The sequence below is a fragment of the Hyla sarda genome, chromosome 1 (assembly GCF_029499605.1).
Source record: "Hyla sarda isolate aHylSar1 chromosome 1, aHylSar1.hap1, whole genome shotgun sequence".
Lineage (NCBI taxonomy): Eukaryota > Metazoa > Chordata > Amphibia > Anura > Hylidae > Hyla > Hyla sarda.
Genome location: NC_079189.1, coordinates 181899579 through 181913037, shown reverse-complemented (window position 1 = coordinate 181913037; position 13459 = coordinate 181899579). Strand labels below are relative to the sequence as shown.

Here is a 13459-nt window from a genome sequence, read left to right as displayed (position 1 = left end):
TCACTTGTTTGCTCGCAATGCAACCACATTCAATTACCTTGGCCCCGACACAGCGCAATACAGTGATATTGGGGTGGACAACCACTGCCGGAGCCAAAGTCGCTTTGTAGCCCCGGCATAACATTTTAGTTGAGTAGTTTTTTTGTTTAGGCTCTTTTATGTTTAATTTATTTTTCTCATAGGGAACCTGTCACCACTTTTATGCTACCTTAACAATGACCGATCAGGGCTGTCCTGAGCAGCTTCTCCCCACCCCAACAGATCTATCTGATTCAGTGGGGCTAGGAAAAGCTGCTGGCAACAACCTTAACCTCTTAAGAACGTAGGGCGCGTGATGCGGGGTCACACCGGGTCGGTCCCAGCTGCTATTCATAGCCGGGACCCTGGGCTAATAGCGCGCGGCACCGATCGTTGTGCCGCGCACTATTAACCCTTCAGACTCTGCGATCAAAATTGACCGCCGCGTCTGAAAGTGAAAGTAAACGCTTCCCGGCAGCTCAGTCGGGCTGATCGGGACATCGCAATTTTATTGCGATGTCCCAATCAGCTAAGACGCGAGCAGAGGTCCCCTTACCTGTCTCCGCGGCGTTCGATCGGGGTTTGATTGCTCCGAGCCTGAGCTACAGGCTTGAGCAATCGAGCCCCTATCTCGCTGATCCATGCAAAGCTATAGCTTTGCAGGGATCAGTATGAGAGATCAGTGTGTGCAGTGCTATAGGTCCCTATGGGAGCTATAGCACAGCAGAAAAAAAGCTAAAAAAAGTTAACAAAGGTCATTTAACCCCTTCCCTAATAAAGGGAAGGTATTTTCCACACATTTATAATAGGCACCTTAGTGAATGAATAGAAACTGTTGTTCATGTTTTAGGCACATTTACATTTTAGTTTAAGGTTGTGTTTAAACACAAATCGGTTTTGTTTTGCCTCTCATCCCTAATTACTCCATTAGCTATGTAAATAGAAAACTAGATTCCAGGACATTTTTCTGCCTTAGAGTAAGTACAATTAGCCTTTATTAATAATGAATTGAAAAATAAATTAAACATTTTTTTCTCTGGATTTGGAAGCAGTTTGGATGCAGTTTGGATATGGCATCTTTACTCCCACTTGACAATCACACATATTAGCTATTTTATTTATAGTGATGGAGAACTTTGGCATGTTTCCATGACAATTTGCAAGTACCAAATCTGATCAAAACATTGACGAATGACAACAGTAGTCTTCTTTCCTAAACAAGATGTCTTATTTTATTTAATCTGTATGCTAGCACTGTATCTGACAGCAGATATTAGTGGCTAGCCTTTTGTTCCTATAACTATCTAGGTGTCATGTGAAATGGGCAGGATTTTACATGGGGGAGGGGTTGGCACTTATGGTCTTTTTTTTTTCTTTTGCAGAATGGTTTAACCCCTTAAGAACTCAGGGCGTACCTGTACGTCTTGAGTCCGCTCCCATTCTATAATGCAGGGCCACAACGGCCAGGACCTGTGGCTAATAGTGCGCGGCACTGATCGCGCTGCCATGCGCTATTAACCCTTTAGAAGCGGCGTTCAAAGTTGAACGCCGTGTCTAAAGTGAAAATAAAATGTTGCCGGTTAGCTCAGGGGGCTGTTAGCTCAGGGGGCCGCGACATCCCAAACAGCTGTAGGACAGCAGGAGGGTCCCCTTACCTGCCTCCTGGTGTCCGATTGCCGAATGACTGCTCAGTGCCTGAGATCCAGGCATGAGCAGTCAAGCGGCAGAATCATTGATCAATGGTTTCCTATGAGAAACCATTGATCAATGTAAAAGATCAGTGTGTGTGCAGTGTTATAGCCCCCTATGAGAGCTATAACATTGCACAAAAAAAGTGGGGGAAAAAAATTTGAATAAAGATCATTTAACCCCTTCCCTAATAAAAGTTTGAATCACCCCCCTTTTCCCATTAAAAAAAAAACTGTAAATTAAAATAAGCATGTGGTATCTGCACGTGTGGAAATGTACGAATTATAACAATATATCAAAAAATTCCAAAGTCCAAAATAGCGTATTTTTGTTCAATTTTTATATCATGAAAAATGAATGAAAAGCAATCAAAAAGTCCGATCAATACACGAATGGTACCGCTAAAAACTTCAGATCACAGCGCAAAAAATTAGCTCTCATACAGGCCTGTACGCGAAAAAATAAGTTATAGGGGTCAGAAGATGATCATTTTAGATGTATACATTTTCCTGCATGTAGTTTAGGATTTTTTTCCAGAACTACGACAAAATCAAACCTATATAAGTAGGATATCATTTTAATCGTATGGACCTACAGAATAAAGAGTGTGTCATTTTTACTCATAAATGTACTGTGTAGAAACGGAAGCCCCCAAAATTTACAAAATGGTAGATTTTTGGATAAAATGACTGATGTCATTACAAAGTAGAATTGGTGGCATGAAAAATAAGCCATCATATGGATTTTTAGGTGCAAAATTTAAAGGGTTATGATTTTTTAAAGGTAAGGAGGAAAAAACTAAAGTTGAAAAACGCTCAGTCCTTAACCCCTTAACGCAGAATGACGGGTATACCCGTCGGCTGCTGAAGTGCGTTCGCGCAGAGCGACGGGTATACCCGTCATTCACATATTTGCAGCTGCTGCTGCATCCCGGGGGCTGAACTTTTCACCTCCGGTTGTCTCCGGCAGGTGAGAAGTTCGGCTTAACTACCGTCGCGCTGAAACCGCATTTATACGGCGGACAACGCGATACCTTTGCGCATTCCGCCATATAAAGGCGGCGTTCATTAAGTGCGCGCTCCCGCTGCGCTGATCGGGTTAATTAGCTAAAGTCCCGGGGTGTCCGGCTGGAGGCACCCTGGTTGGAAAATACTGAATTAGGTAACAGAACCTACCTGAAGGTTTTCCAACCAGTGTGCCAAGGTTTACAGGGTACATTCACACGGGCAGGTTTACAGGAAGTTTCCTGCTTCAAGTTTGAGCTGCGGCAAATTTTCCGCAAACTCCTAGCGGGAAACTCACTGTAAACCAGTCAGTGTGAATGTACCCTAAAAACACTACACTAACACATAATAAAGGGTAAACATGGCAATATAGCAAAACGTGTTACTGCAAACATTCACGGCCATGACTGTATGTCTTTTGGTTAAAGGGGTACTCCGGTGCTTAGACATCTTATCCCCTATCCAAAGGATAGGGGATAAGATGCCTGATCGCGGGAGTCCCGCCGCTGGGGACGCCCGGGATCATGCACACGGCACCCCGTTTGTAATCAGTCCCCAGAGCGTGTTCGATCCGGGTCTGATTACTGGAGACTACAGGGCTGGCGGCGTGTGACGTCACGTCTCCGCCCCTCAATGCAAGCCTACGGGAGGGGGCGTGATAGCTGTCACACCCCCTCCCATAGACTTGCATTGAGGGGCGGAGCGTGACATCACACGGGGGCGGAGGCGTGACGTCACACGCCGCCCGCCCTGTAGTCGCCGGTAATCAGACCCGGAGCGAGCACGCTCCGGGGACTGATTACAAACTGGGTGTGCCGTGCAAGATCACGGGGGTCCCCAGCAGCGGGACTCCCGCAATCAGGCATCTTAACCCCTATCCTTTGGATAGGGGATAAGATGTCTAAGCACCGGAGTATCCCTTAAGTAGGTATAGTATAAACTAGAAACTATGAGGGAGAGTTATCAAAACCTGTGCAGAGGGAAAGCTGCCCAGTTGCCCATAGCAACCAATCAGATCGCTTCTTTCATTTTGCAGAGGCCTTGTTAAAAATGAAAGAAGGGAGCTGATTGGTTGCTATGGGCAACTGGGCAACTTTCCCTCTGCACAGGTTTTGATAAATCTCCCCCTATATGTTTAGTCAATTTATGCACTGGAAGGATGCAGATGTTGGGGTAGATTTATCAAAACCTGTGCTGAGGAAAAGTTGCACAGTTGCCCTTAGCAACCAATCAGATCGCTTCTTTCATTTTGCAGAGGCCTTGGTAAAAATGAAAGAAGCAAACTGATTGGTTGCTATGGGCAACTGGACAACTTTTCCTCTGCACAGGTTTTGATAAATCTCCTCCATTGTCTTAAAATGATCAAATCGATTTACTGCATATTCTTAATAAGATTATTTTTGTATTTTATTCGAAATGATGAAAGCATAGCCACAAATAATATTGCAACCAAAAGCTTAATAGTTTTTTAATGAAAATAAGAATTACTATATTTTTACATATGTCTGCTAAAATAGGAACACCCCATTATGTGTAAACTTAATAGAATGCATATTGCCTTCTCTGTATAGACACACATCATTGTTTTCACAGCAAATGAAATCTCTTTCTGATAAATGTCTTTGTCTCCTGAAGCAACAATTCTGTCTCCATTTTGGGTGTTCATTTCTATCACATTCCTAGTGATCCCATGGGACCTTGCACATGGGTTTAACTTTGTTGTAAATTCAGCTATGAAACAAATGCAAAAGGAAATAAGTTGTTTGATATTGCAGTCATCTGTACATGGATAGAGGACACTTTACTAAAGAAAATGGAGAGGTATAGATGTGCACTGGCTTATAGAATATAGTCTGTATTGGCCTGTCATCTTACAAAGGGTGTTTGCAAATGGAACCAGTGCTGTAGGAATGCCTCCACTGCAAATTAATCTTGTTTCATTTGTTCTGCTTTCTCTACCTGTTATTGACCTTTCATGGCAAACGTGCAAACCTCAAGGTATGATTTGAGGAAATAGTGTACAATGCGTAATCTTACCAAAAAAAAAGAGCCCATTTACTTATAGCTGGTGCTTTAAATACAATGAAATTATAGGTAATAAGACCGAATATACAGTATCTCACATAAGTGAGTCCACCCCTCACATATTGGTAAATATTTTATTTTATATCTTTTTATGTGACAACACTAAAGAAATAACACTCTGCTACAATGTAAAGTAGTGAGTGCACAGCCTGTATAACAGTGTATACTGTTGTGTCCCCTCAAAATAACTCAACTCACAAACATTAATGTCTAAACCTTGGCAACAAAAATGAGTCCACGCCTAAGTGAAAATGTCCAAATTGGACCAAAAGTATTAATATTTTATGTGGCCACCATTATTTTAGAGCACTGCCTTTTTAAGCCTTCCCAATGCCAGCAGCACTCGTGCAGACCATGGAACTTCCACCAGCATGGTTGATTGTAGGCAAGACACACTTGTCTTTGTACTCCTCATCTGTTGGCTGCCGCACACACTTGACACTGTCTGAACTAAGTTTATTTTGAACTCATCCAGCCACAGGACACGGTTCCAGTAATCCATGTCCTTAGTCTGCTTGTCTTCAGCAAACTTTTTGCAGACTTTTTTCTGCATCATCTTTAACCTGTTAATGACCAAGGGTGTACCTGTACACCCTAAGTCCACTCCCTTTCTATAACGTGGGGCCCTGCATCATAGCGGGTCAGGCCAGGCCGTGGCTAATAGCGTGCGGCTATTAACCCTTTAGACGCGGTGTTCAAAGTTGATCGCCGCGTCTAAAGTGAAACTAAACTACCCCTGGCTAGCTCAGTTGGCTGTTCGGGACTGCCACTGTGAAATCAATGCATCCTAAACAGCTGTAAGAAACGAGGAGGGGCCCCCTACCTGCCTCCTGGTGTCTGATCGCCAAATGACTGCTCAGTGCCTGAGATCCAGGCATGAGCAGTCAAGCGGCAGAATCATTGATCCATGTTATCCTATGGGATAACAAAGATCAATGTAAAATATCAGTGTGTGCAGTGTTATAGCCCCCTATGGGGGCTATAACATTGCAAGAACAAAAGTGGGGAAAAAAAAGTTAATAAAGGTCATTTAACCCCTTCCCTAATAAAAGTTTGAATCACCCCCCTTTTCCCATTAAAAACAAAAAAACTGTGTAAATAAAAATAAACATGTGGTATCACCGCATTCGGAAATGTCCGCATTATAAAAAGATATTGTTAAATAAACCGCACGGTCAATTGCGTACGTGCAAAAAAATTCAAAAGTCCACAATAGCATATTTTTGGTCACTTTTTATAACATGAAAAAATTTATAAAAGGCAATCAAAGTCCGATCAATGCAAAAATGGTACCGCTAAAAACTTCAGATCACGGTGCAAAGAATAAGCCCTCATACCGCCCCTTACACAGTAAAATAAAAAAGTTATAGGAGTCAGAAGATGACAATTTTAAACATATACATTTTCCTGAATGTAGTTAATATTCTTTCCAGAAGTACGACAAAATCAAACCTATATAAGTTGGGTATCATTTTAATCGTATGGACCTACAGAATAAAGATAAGGTGTCATTTTTACCGAAATATGCACTGCGTAAAAACGGAAGCCCCCCAAACGTTACAAAATTTAGTTTTTTCTTCAATTTTGTCGCACAATTATTTTTTTCCGTTTCATTGTAGATTTGTGGGTAAAATGACTGATGTTAGAATTGGTGGCGCAAAAAATAAGCCATCATATGGATTTTTAGGTGCAAAATTGAAAGAGTTATGATTTTTGTAAAGGTAAGGAGGAAAAAATGAAACGGGCTTTCTCTAGGGATGTCAGCCATGCAGACCAATTTGATGTAGTGTGTGGAGTATGGTCTGAGCATTGACAGGCTGACCCCCACACCCACCCACCCACCCGTTCATCCTCTGCAGCACTCATACATCCATCACAATTTCTAGATATGATGCTGAGCGCATGCACTCCACATCTTTGGTCCACCATAGCAAAGCCTGTTTTTAGTCAAACTTGTCCTATGAAACTGCTATATTGTCTTGCCCACTGTGCTGCAGCTTAGTTTTACAGTCTTGCCAATTGCAAACATCGTTATGTAGAAAAACTTTTTTTTTTTCCAGATCTTTAGAGAGTTCTTTGTCATGAGGTGCCATGTTGAACTATCAGTGACCTGTGTATTAGAGAATGTGAGAGCAATAAAACCAAATTTAAGATTCCTGCTCCCCATTCACCTGAGACCTTGTAACACCGGGGAGGAAAAATGGCTAATGGGCTCAATATAGACCTTTCCACTTAGGGGTGTACTCACTTTTGTTGTCAAGGTTTAGGCCTTAAAGGGGTACTCCGGTGGAAAAAGTTTTTTTTTTTTTGATCAACTGGTGCCAGAAAGTTAAATTTATAAATTACTGCTATGAAAAAACTTAATCCTCCCAGTACTTATCAGCTGCTCTATGCTTCACAGGAAATTCTTTTCTTTTGCACTGTATTTTCTGTCTGACCAAAATGCTCTCTGCTGACACCTCTGCCCATGTCAGGAGCTGTCCAGAGCAGGAGCAAATCTCCATAGCAAACCTATCCTGCTCTGGACAGTTACGAACATTTCTACAGTTACGATTATTTCTACATTTATTTTACAGAACAAAATTTATCCTAGACCCATATCATAGTTACATAGTTACATAGTTAGTACGGTCGAAAAAAGACATATGTCCATCAAGTTCAACCAGGGAATTAAGGGGTAGGGGTGTGGCGCGATATTGGGGAAGGGATGAGATTTTATATTTCTTCATAAGCATTAATCTTATTTTGTTCCAGGAATGTATCTAATCCTGTTTTAAAGCTGTTAATTGTTCCTGCTGTGACCAGTTCCTGAGGTAGACCGTTCCATAAATTCACAGTCCTCACGGTAAAGAAGGCGTGTCGCCCCTTGAGACTAAACTTTTTCTTCTCCAGACGGAGGGAGTGCCCCCTCGTCCTTTGGGGGGGTTTAACCTGGAACAGTTTTTCTCCATATTTTTTGTATGGGCCATTAATATACTTATATACGTTTATCATATCCCCCCTTAAACGTCTCTTCTCAAGACTAAACAATTGTAACTCCTTTAATCGCTCCTCATAGCTAAGATGTTCCATGCTCCATATTAGTTTAGTCGCGCTTCTCTGCACCCTTTCCAACTCCGCAGTGTCCCTTTTATGGACAGGTGCCCAAAACTGAACAGCATATTCCAACAGCATATCACCAAATTGAAGCTGTAACTGCTCTCCGGGGTACTCCGGTGGAAATATATATATTTTTTTTAAATCAACTGGAGCCAGAAAGTTAAACAGATTTGTAAATTACTTCTATTTAAAAATCGTAATCCTTCCAGTACTTATCAGTTGTTGTATACTACAGAGGAAGTTGTTTTCTTTTTAGAATTTATTTTCTGTCTGACCACAGTGCTCTCTGCTGACACCTCTGTCCGTGTCAGGAACTGTCCAGAGCAGGATAGGTTTGCTATAGGGATTTGCTCCTACTCTGTACAGTTCCTGACATGGATAGAGGTGTCAGCAGAGAGAGCACTGTGGTCAGACAGAAAAGAAATCCAAAAACAAAAGAACTTCCTCTGGAGCATACAGCAGCTGATAAGTACTGGAAAGATTTAGATTTTTAAATAGAAGTAATTAACAAATCTGTTTGGCACAAGTTAGTTTGGGGAAAAAAAAATTCAACCAGAGTACCCCTTTAAGGATGTTTTCCAATCACCGATATTGTCAAGGATATGCGGAGTGTCTGTCTAATGTGTTTTTGACCGCTGTCACCTTGACTAATCCTGAAAACAATAGTGCTTCATTGCCAGATAAAAGAACAGCACAAAGCAATTTTCCTGGCCCTAGTCAAGTTATATGAAAGACCAGTATATTATAGGAACTGTCAGGTTACTATTACTGCTAATAGATGTAACCCAACCATTTATTAAGTTTAAAAGGGTGATACATAAAGGCAACAATTGTTCAAAAAGTGGTTGTGTTTACATAGAATAGCAAATGACTAACATGTAGTGCAGAAGGCTGCGCTGTAGAATGTAGTATGCTTTTACAGTGCTCGTTCCTCTACTGAATACTGGATGCTTTTAGACAAAGCAAAGTGCTTAGTGCTTGTGGTGATCTGGCACCAAATGATATCTCAGGTGGTGGAACCTAAAGCCAGTTGAGATCTTGATTACTTTAGCAAACATTTAAACCATATTTCAAATGTTTTTTTGTTTTTGTTTTTTGTCTTTCAAGTAAAACACTTTCTTTTTTTATCGTTTTTTTTGCACAGCTCGCAAACAGGAAATCATTAAAGTCACAGAGCAGCTAATTGAAGCTATCAATAATGGAGACTTTGAAGCCTATACGTATGTATTATTGCTTGAATAATGTTTAATAATGGAGACTTTGAAGCCTATACGTATGTATTGCTTGAATAATGTTTAATAATGTAGACTTTGAAGCCTATACGTATGTATTGCTTGAATAATGTTTCAATTCATAAGATGCTTCTGTCTATATGACCAAGGTGGATGATGTACTCAAGTTATTATGAGTAGCAGTATTTCCATTGCTGGCTTAAAGAAGTCTTGTGGGGAAAAAAACGTATCCCCGACCGCTGGGCCCCCTACGCGCGATCTCCTGTATGGAGCCCCGGCTCTCCTCACAGTGGGGGGGGGGGCACCACGCCCACGCCATATAGCTCTTTGGGAGAGCCATTCGGCTATCTTCGGCCCTCCCATAAAGCTATATAGAGGGGGCATGGCGGCCCTCGCTTCGGGCGGGGGTCGTGACGCCGCTGTGAAGGAGAGACGGGGCTCCATACAGGAGATATCAAGGGGGCCCAGCTGTTGGAGCCCCCGCGATCTAACACTTATCCCCTATCCTGTGGATAGGGGATAAGTTTTCTTCCAAGAGACTTCTCCTTTAACCCCTAAGAGAGAGAGTCCATTTTGATCCTGAAGACACAGCCCATTTTTATATTTTCTTTTTCCTCCTCTTCTTTTAAGAGACATAGGGGGAGATTCATTAAAACCTGTCCACAGGAAAAGTTGCCCATAGCAACCAATCAGCTTGGTTCTTTCATTTTGCAGGGGCCTTGTTAAAAATGAAAGAAGCGAGCTGATTGGTTGCTATGCTATAAAAAAAAATTATATCACATATACGCAAACATGGTACCGATAAACGGCGCAAAAAATTAGCTCCCCGTATATATAAAATACATCCCCGTATATGAATAAAAGTTATAGGTGGTCAATCAAAATAGGGCAATTTTAACCCCTTAAAGGAGATCTGTATTGCTCTGAACTTTATCCCCTTTCCGAAGGATATGGGATAAGTTTTAGATCGCGGGGGGCTAATTTTGGAAGGTTTTGTTTTCACGCTGTACACTTTTACGGTAAGAATGACATGTTTTCTTTATTCTGTGGGTCAATACAATTAAAATGATACCCATGTTATATGCTTTTCTATAATTGTACCGCTTTGAAAAAAATCTCAAACTATTTTAACAAAATTAGTATGTTTGAAATTGCCCTATTTTGACCACCTATAACTTTCTCACTTTTCCATATATGGGGCGGTATGAGGGCTCATTTTTTGCGCCATGATCTGTAGTTGTTATTGGTACCACTCTTGGTTAGGTTTTACTTTTAATACATTTTTTGGGGAATAAAATGTGACAAAAAAGCAGCAATTTTTGACATTTTTATACGTTTACGCCGTTCACTGTATGGGATAATTAAAAATGAGTTTTGATAGTTCAGACATTTACGCACGCGGCAATACCATATTTGTGTATTAATTCTTTTTTATGCTTTTTTGGGGGTAAATTATTTACGTTTTTATTGTGAGAGGGTATTTTTTTTTTTTTTTACATTTTTTTTTTTTTTACATTTTTTTTTTTTTACACCTTAATAGTCTCCACAGGGGACTATTTCTAGCAATCATTTGATTGCTAATACTGTTCAGTGCTATTCATAGGGCATAGCGCTGATCAGTGTGATCGGTGAGCTTCTGCTCTCGTCTGCTCGATCTCAGACTAGAGCGGGAGACTGCCAGAGCCAGGTGAGGGGAACTCTGGCCGCCATGCTGGATGATCGGATCCCCGTGGCAGCGCCGCGGGTGATCCGATCATCCATTTAAAGTACCACACTGCCGCAGATGCCGTGATCTCTATTGATTACGGCATCTGAGGGGTTAATGGCGGACATCCGCGCAATCGCGGATGTCTTCCATTACCGCGGGTCCCTGGCTGCTGATAGCAGCCAGGACCTGCCGTGCATGATGCGAGCACCGTTACAGTGCTCGGGATCATGGCGGAGCATAAATGTACATCATGGTGCGTTAAGTACCACGGCACCAGGACGTACATTTACTTCCATTGTCGTTAAGGGGTTAAACATACTTTTTTTGAAAAAGAAAAAAAAAGTTTGTATTTTTAAAAGCAGTACAATAATAGAAAAGTATGTAATCATGGGTATCATTTTAATCGTATTGACCCACAGAATAAAGAAAACATGTCATTTTTACCATAAAGTGTACAGCATAAAAACGAAACCCTCCAAAATGTGCAAAATTGCTGTTTTTATTTACATTTTCTTCGATACATTTTATGATAAAATAAAAGGTGTCATTACAAAGTACAATTGGTCATGCAAAAAATAAGCCCCATATGGGTCTGTGGATGGAAATATAAAAGTTAAGATTTTTAGAATGCGAGGAGGAGAAAATGCAAAAATAAAATGCCCTATGTCCTTAAGGGGTTAAAGAGGAGGGGGCTTTTATATAATTTTATTTTTAAATGTGTGAAAAAACATATCTACTCTAAAAAAAAAATATATAAGGGATAATTTAGAATATTCAAGGGAGCCAGGTTCAGATGTGCAACTGCAACTAAAATGAACAATATACTAAGAATGCACCAAACTGTAGAAACATAGTTATGAGTACTATGTTGTGGGATGTAATGTCAAAGCTAAAAAGATATGTGCTTAGCTCTAACCCATAATAATAGAAGTAAAGCAAAAATCTCCCTTCAGGATATGTTTGAATGTACTGTATACACTGTAGATTTTATGCTGCAAATTTTATGCTATGTTCAACTATTTATTTATATTGATTCAAAGCAGTGTATATAGTATGTGCAAACATACCCTCCTTATTTTACATTAGTTTTTGACTAGATATATGCTAAAATTCCAACACTTCTAAACTAGCGATACATAAAAACAGAATTGTCCCTGTTCTTTTTTCAGGTCTGTATAGTCTCTGGTGTGTGTAAAATATTTCAACTGAAATATTAATATTTATTTACAGAAAGATTTGTGATCCTGGCCTTACTTCATTTGAGCCTGAAGCGCTGGGAAACCTTGTGGAAGGCATGGATTTCCATCGATTTTACTTTGAAAACGGTGTGTATGTTACAACTGCACACATTATATTCACTTGGATATTTATAAAGTGTTTATGTCTCCATCTCCAGTGCAGACCTAGAAACCTACAAGAAATAAATGTGTAGTCTGATGCTGCAGCCATATTCCCTTCAAAATTGAGATTTCTGTAGCTGCCACTTCCCTGTCTGTCTAGAAGAATCTATATAAACATGGAGAAGCCGTAAAAAAAATAAAAAATAATAATCAATGAACCGCTTTCTCTTTTTGCTTTAAATGGATATTTCTAGCACAGAAAGTGATGGCATATTGCTAGAATATACTATTTCTCTCAAGTCAGTTGGAACGATTGTTGGAACTAAGAATGAAGGGGCTTCAGCCTCTACAGTTTTTTCCTGCCACAATCTGTAACCTGCCACCCATTGTATAGCAAGAGGCAGCACAGCTTCATTTGTGTGAATGCACTGTTCATTTGAATGAATGCTCTTCATTTTAATGCTCAGTATAGGCCCAAGAGGTTAGACCCCTACCAACCGTTAAGACTATTACACTTTTAACTTGTCACTGATTTAAAGGGGTTTTCTGTTCCCTTGCCTTTCGGAGCTTTGCTCGCAGCGTCCGGAAGTTCATTACTCCGAACGCTGTGTGCGGGCTTCCATGTTCGAGGCCACCCCCTCATGACGTCACGCCCGCCCCCTCGTGATGTCACGCCCGCCCCCTCAACGGAAGTCTATGGGAAGGGGGCGTGACAGCGGTCGTGCCCCCTTCCCATAGACTTTCGTTGAGGGGGCGGGCGTGACGTCACGAGGGGGTGGCCTCGAACACGGAAGCCCGCACACAGTGTTCAGAGTAATGAAGTTCCGGACGCTGCAAGCAGAGCTACGAAAGGCAGGGCAGTGGACAACCCCTTTAAGTATTCCTCTTGAGTGTAACGTGTGTGATGGTTTCACTGAGTATTCTGGATATTTTTGAGAGATAATTTAATGTTTGCATACAACATTATTCCTCCTTTTGCCTTCTGTCAAGTTGGTGAGAGATGCTAGAATGTTGTGGCTTTTGCTGCAAGCTAAGCTAATAGGGTTCTACTCTTACTCAATAAAAACTATAGTAGGATTGCCATGTATTAAATAGCCCTTGCTTTAAACCCTTCCCAATACTGGACGTTTGCATACATCCCAGCTGCTTTGCTAATGCAACTGGATGTATGCATACTTCCTAGTAATCTCTTGCATAGCGTTATGCACTACAGGAAATCAGCGGGGGTACCCAGCTGTCAATCACAGCTGGGATCTCACCGCAGCTGCTGAGACCGGGATTGCG

At 41.1% G+C, this 13459-nt stretch overlaps 1 protein-coding gene across 12 annotated transcripts in view; it reads left to right on the top strand.

Moving 5' to 3' along the window:
• CAMK2D (calcium/calmodulin dependent protein kinase II delta) overlaps positions 1-13459 on the top strand; it is a 229942-nt gene that overhangs the window by 209196 nt on the left and 7287 nt on the right. For all 12 annotated transcript variants that reach the window (XM_056565417.1, XM_056565350.1, XM_056565402.1 and 9 more), the window contains 2 exons: positions 9040-9115; positions 12066-12160. In XM_056565417.1, the coding sequence (XP_056421392.1) occupies positions 9040-9115; positions 12066-12160 (171 nt within the window). The remainder of the gene's footprint in view (positions 1-9039; positions 9116-12065; positions 12161-13459) is intronic.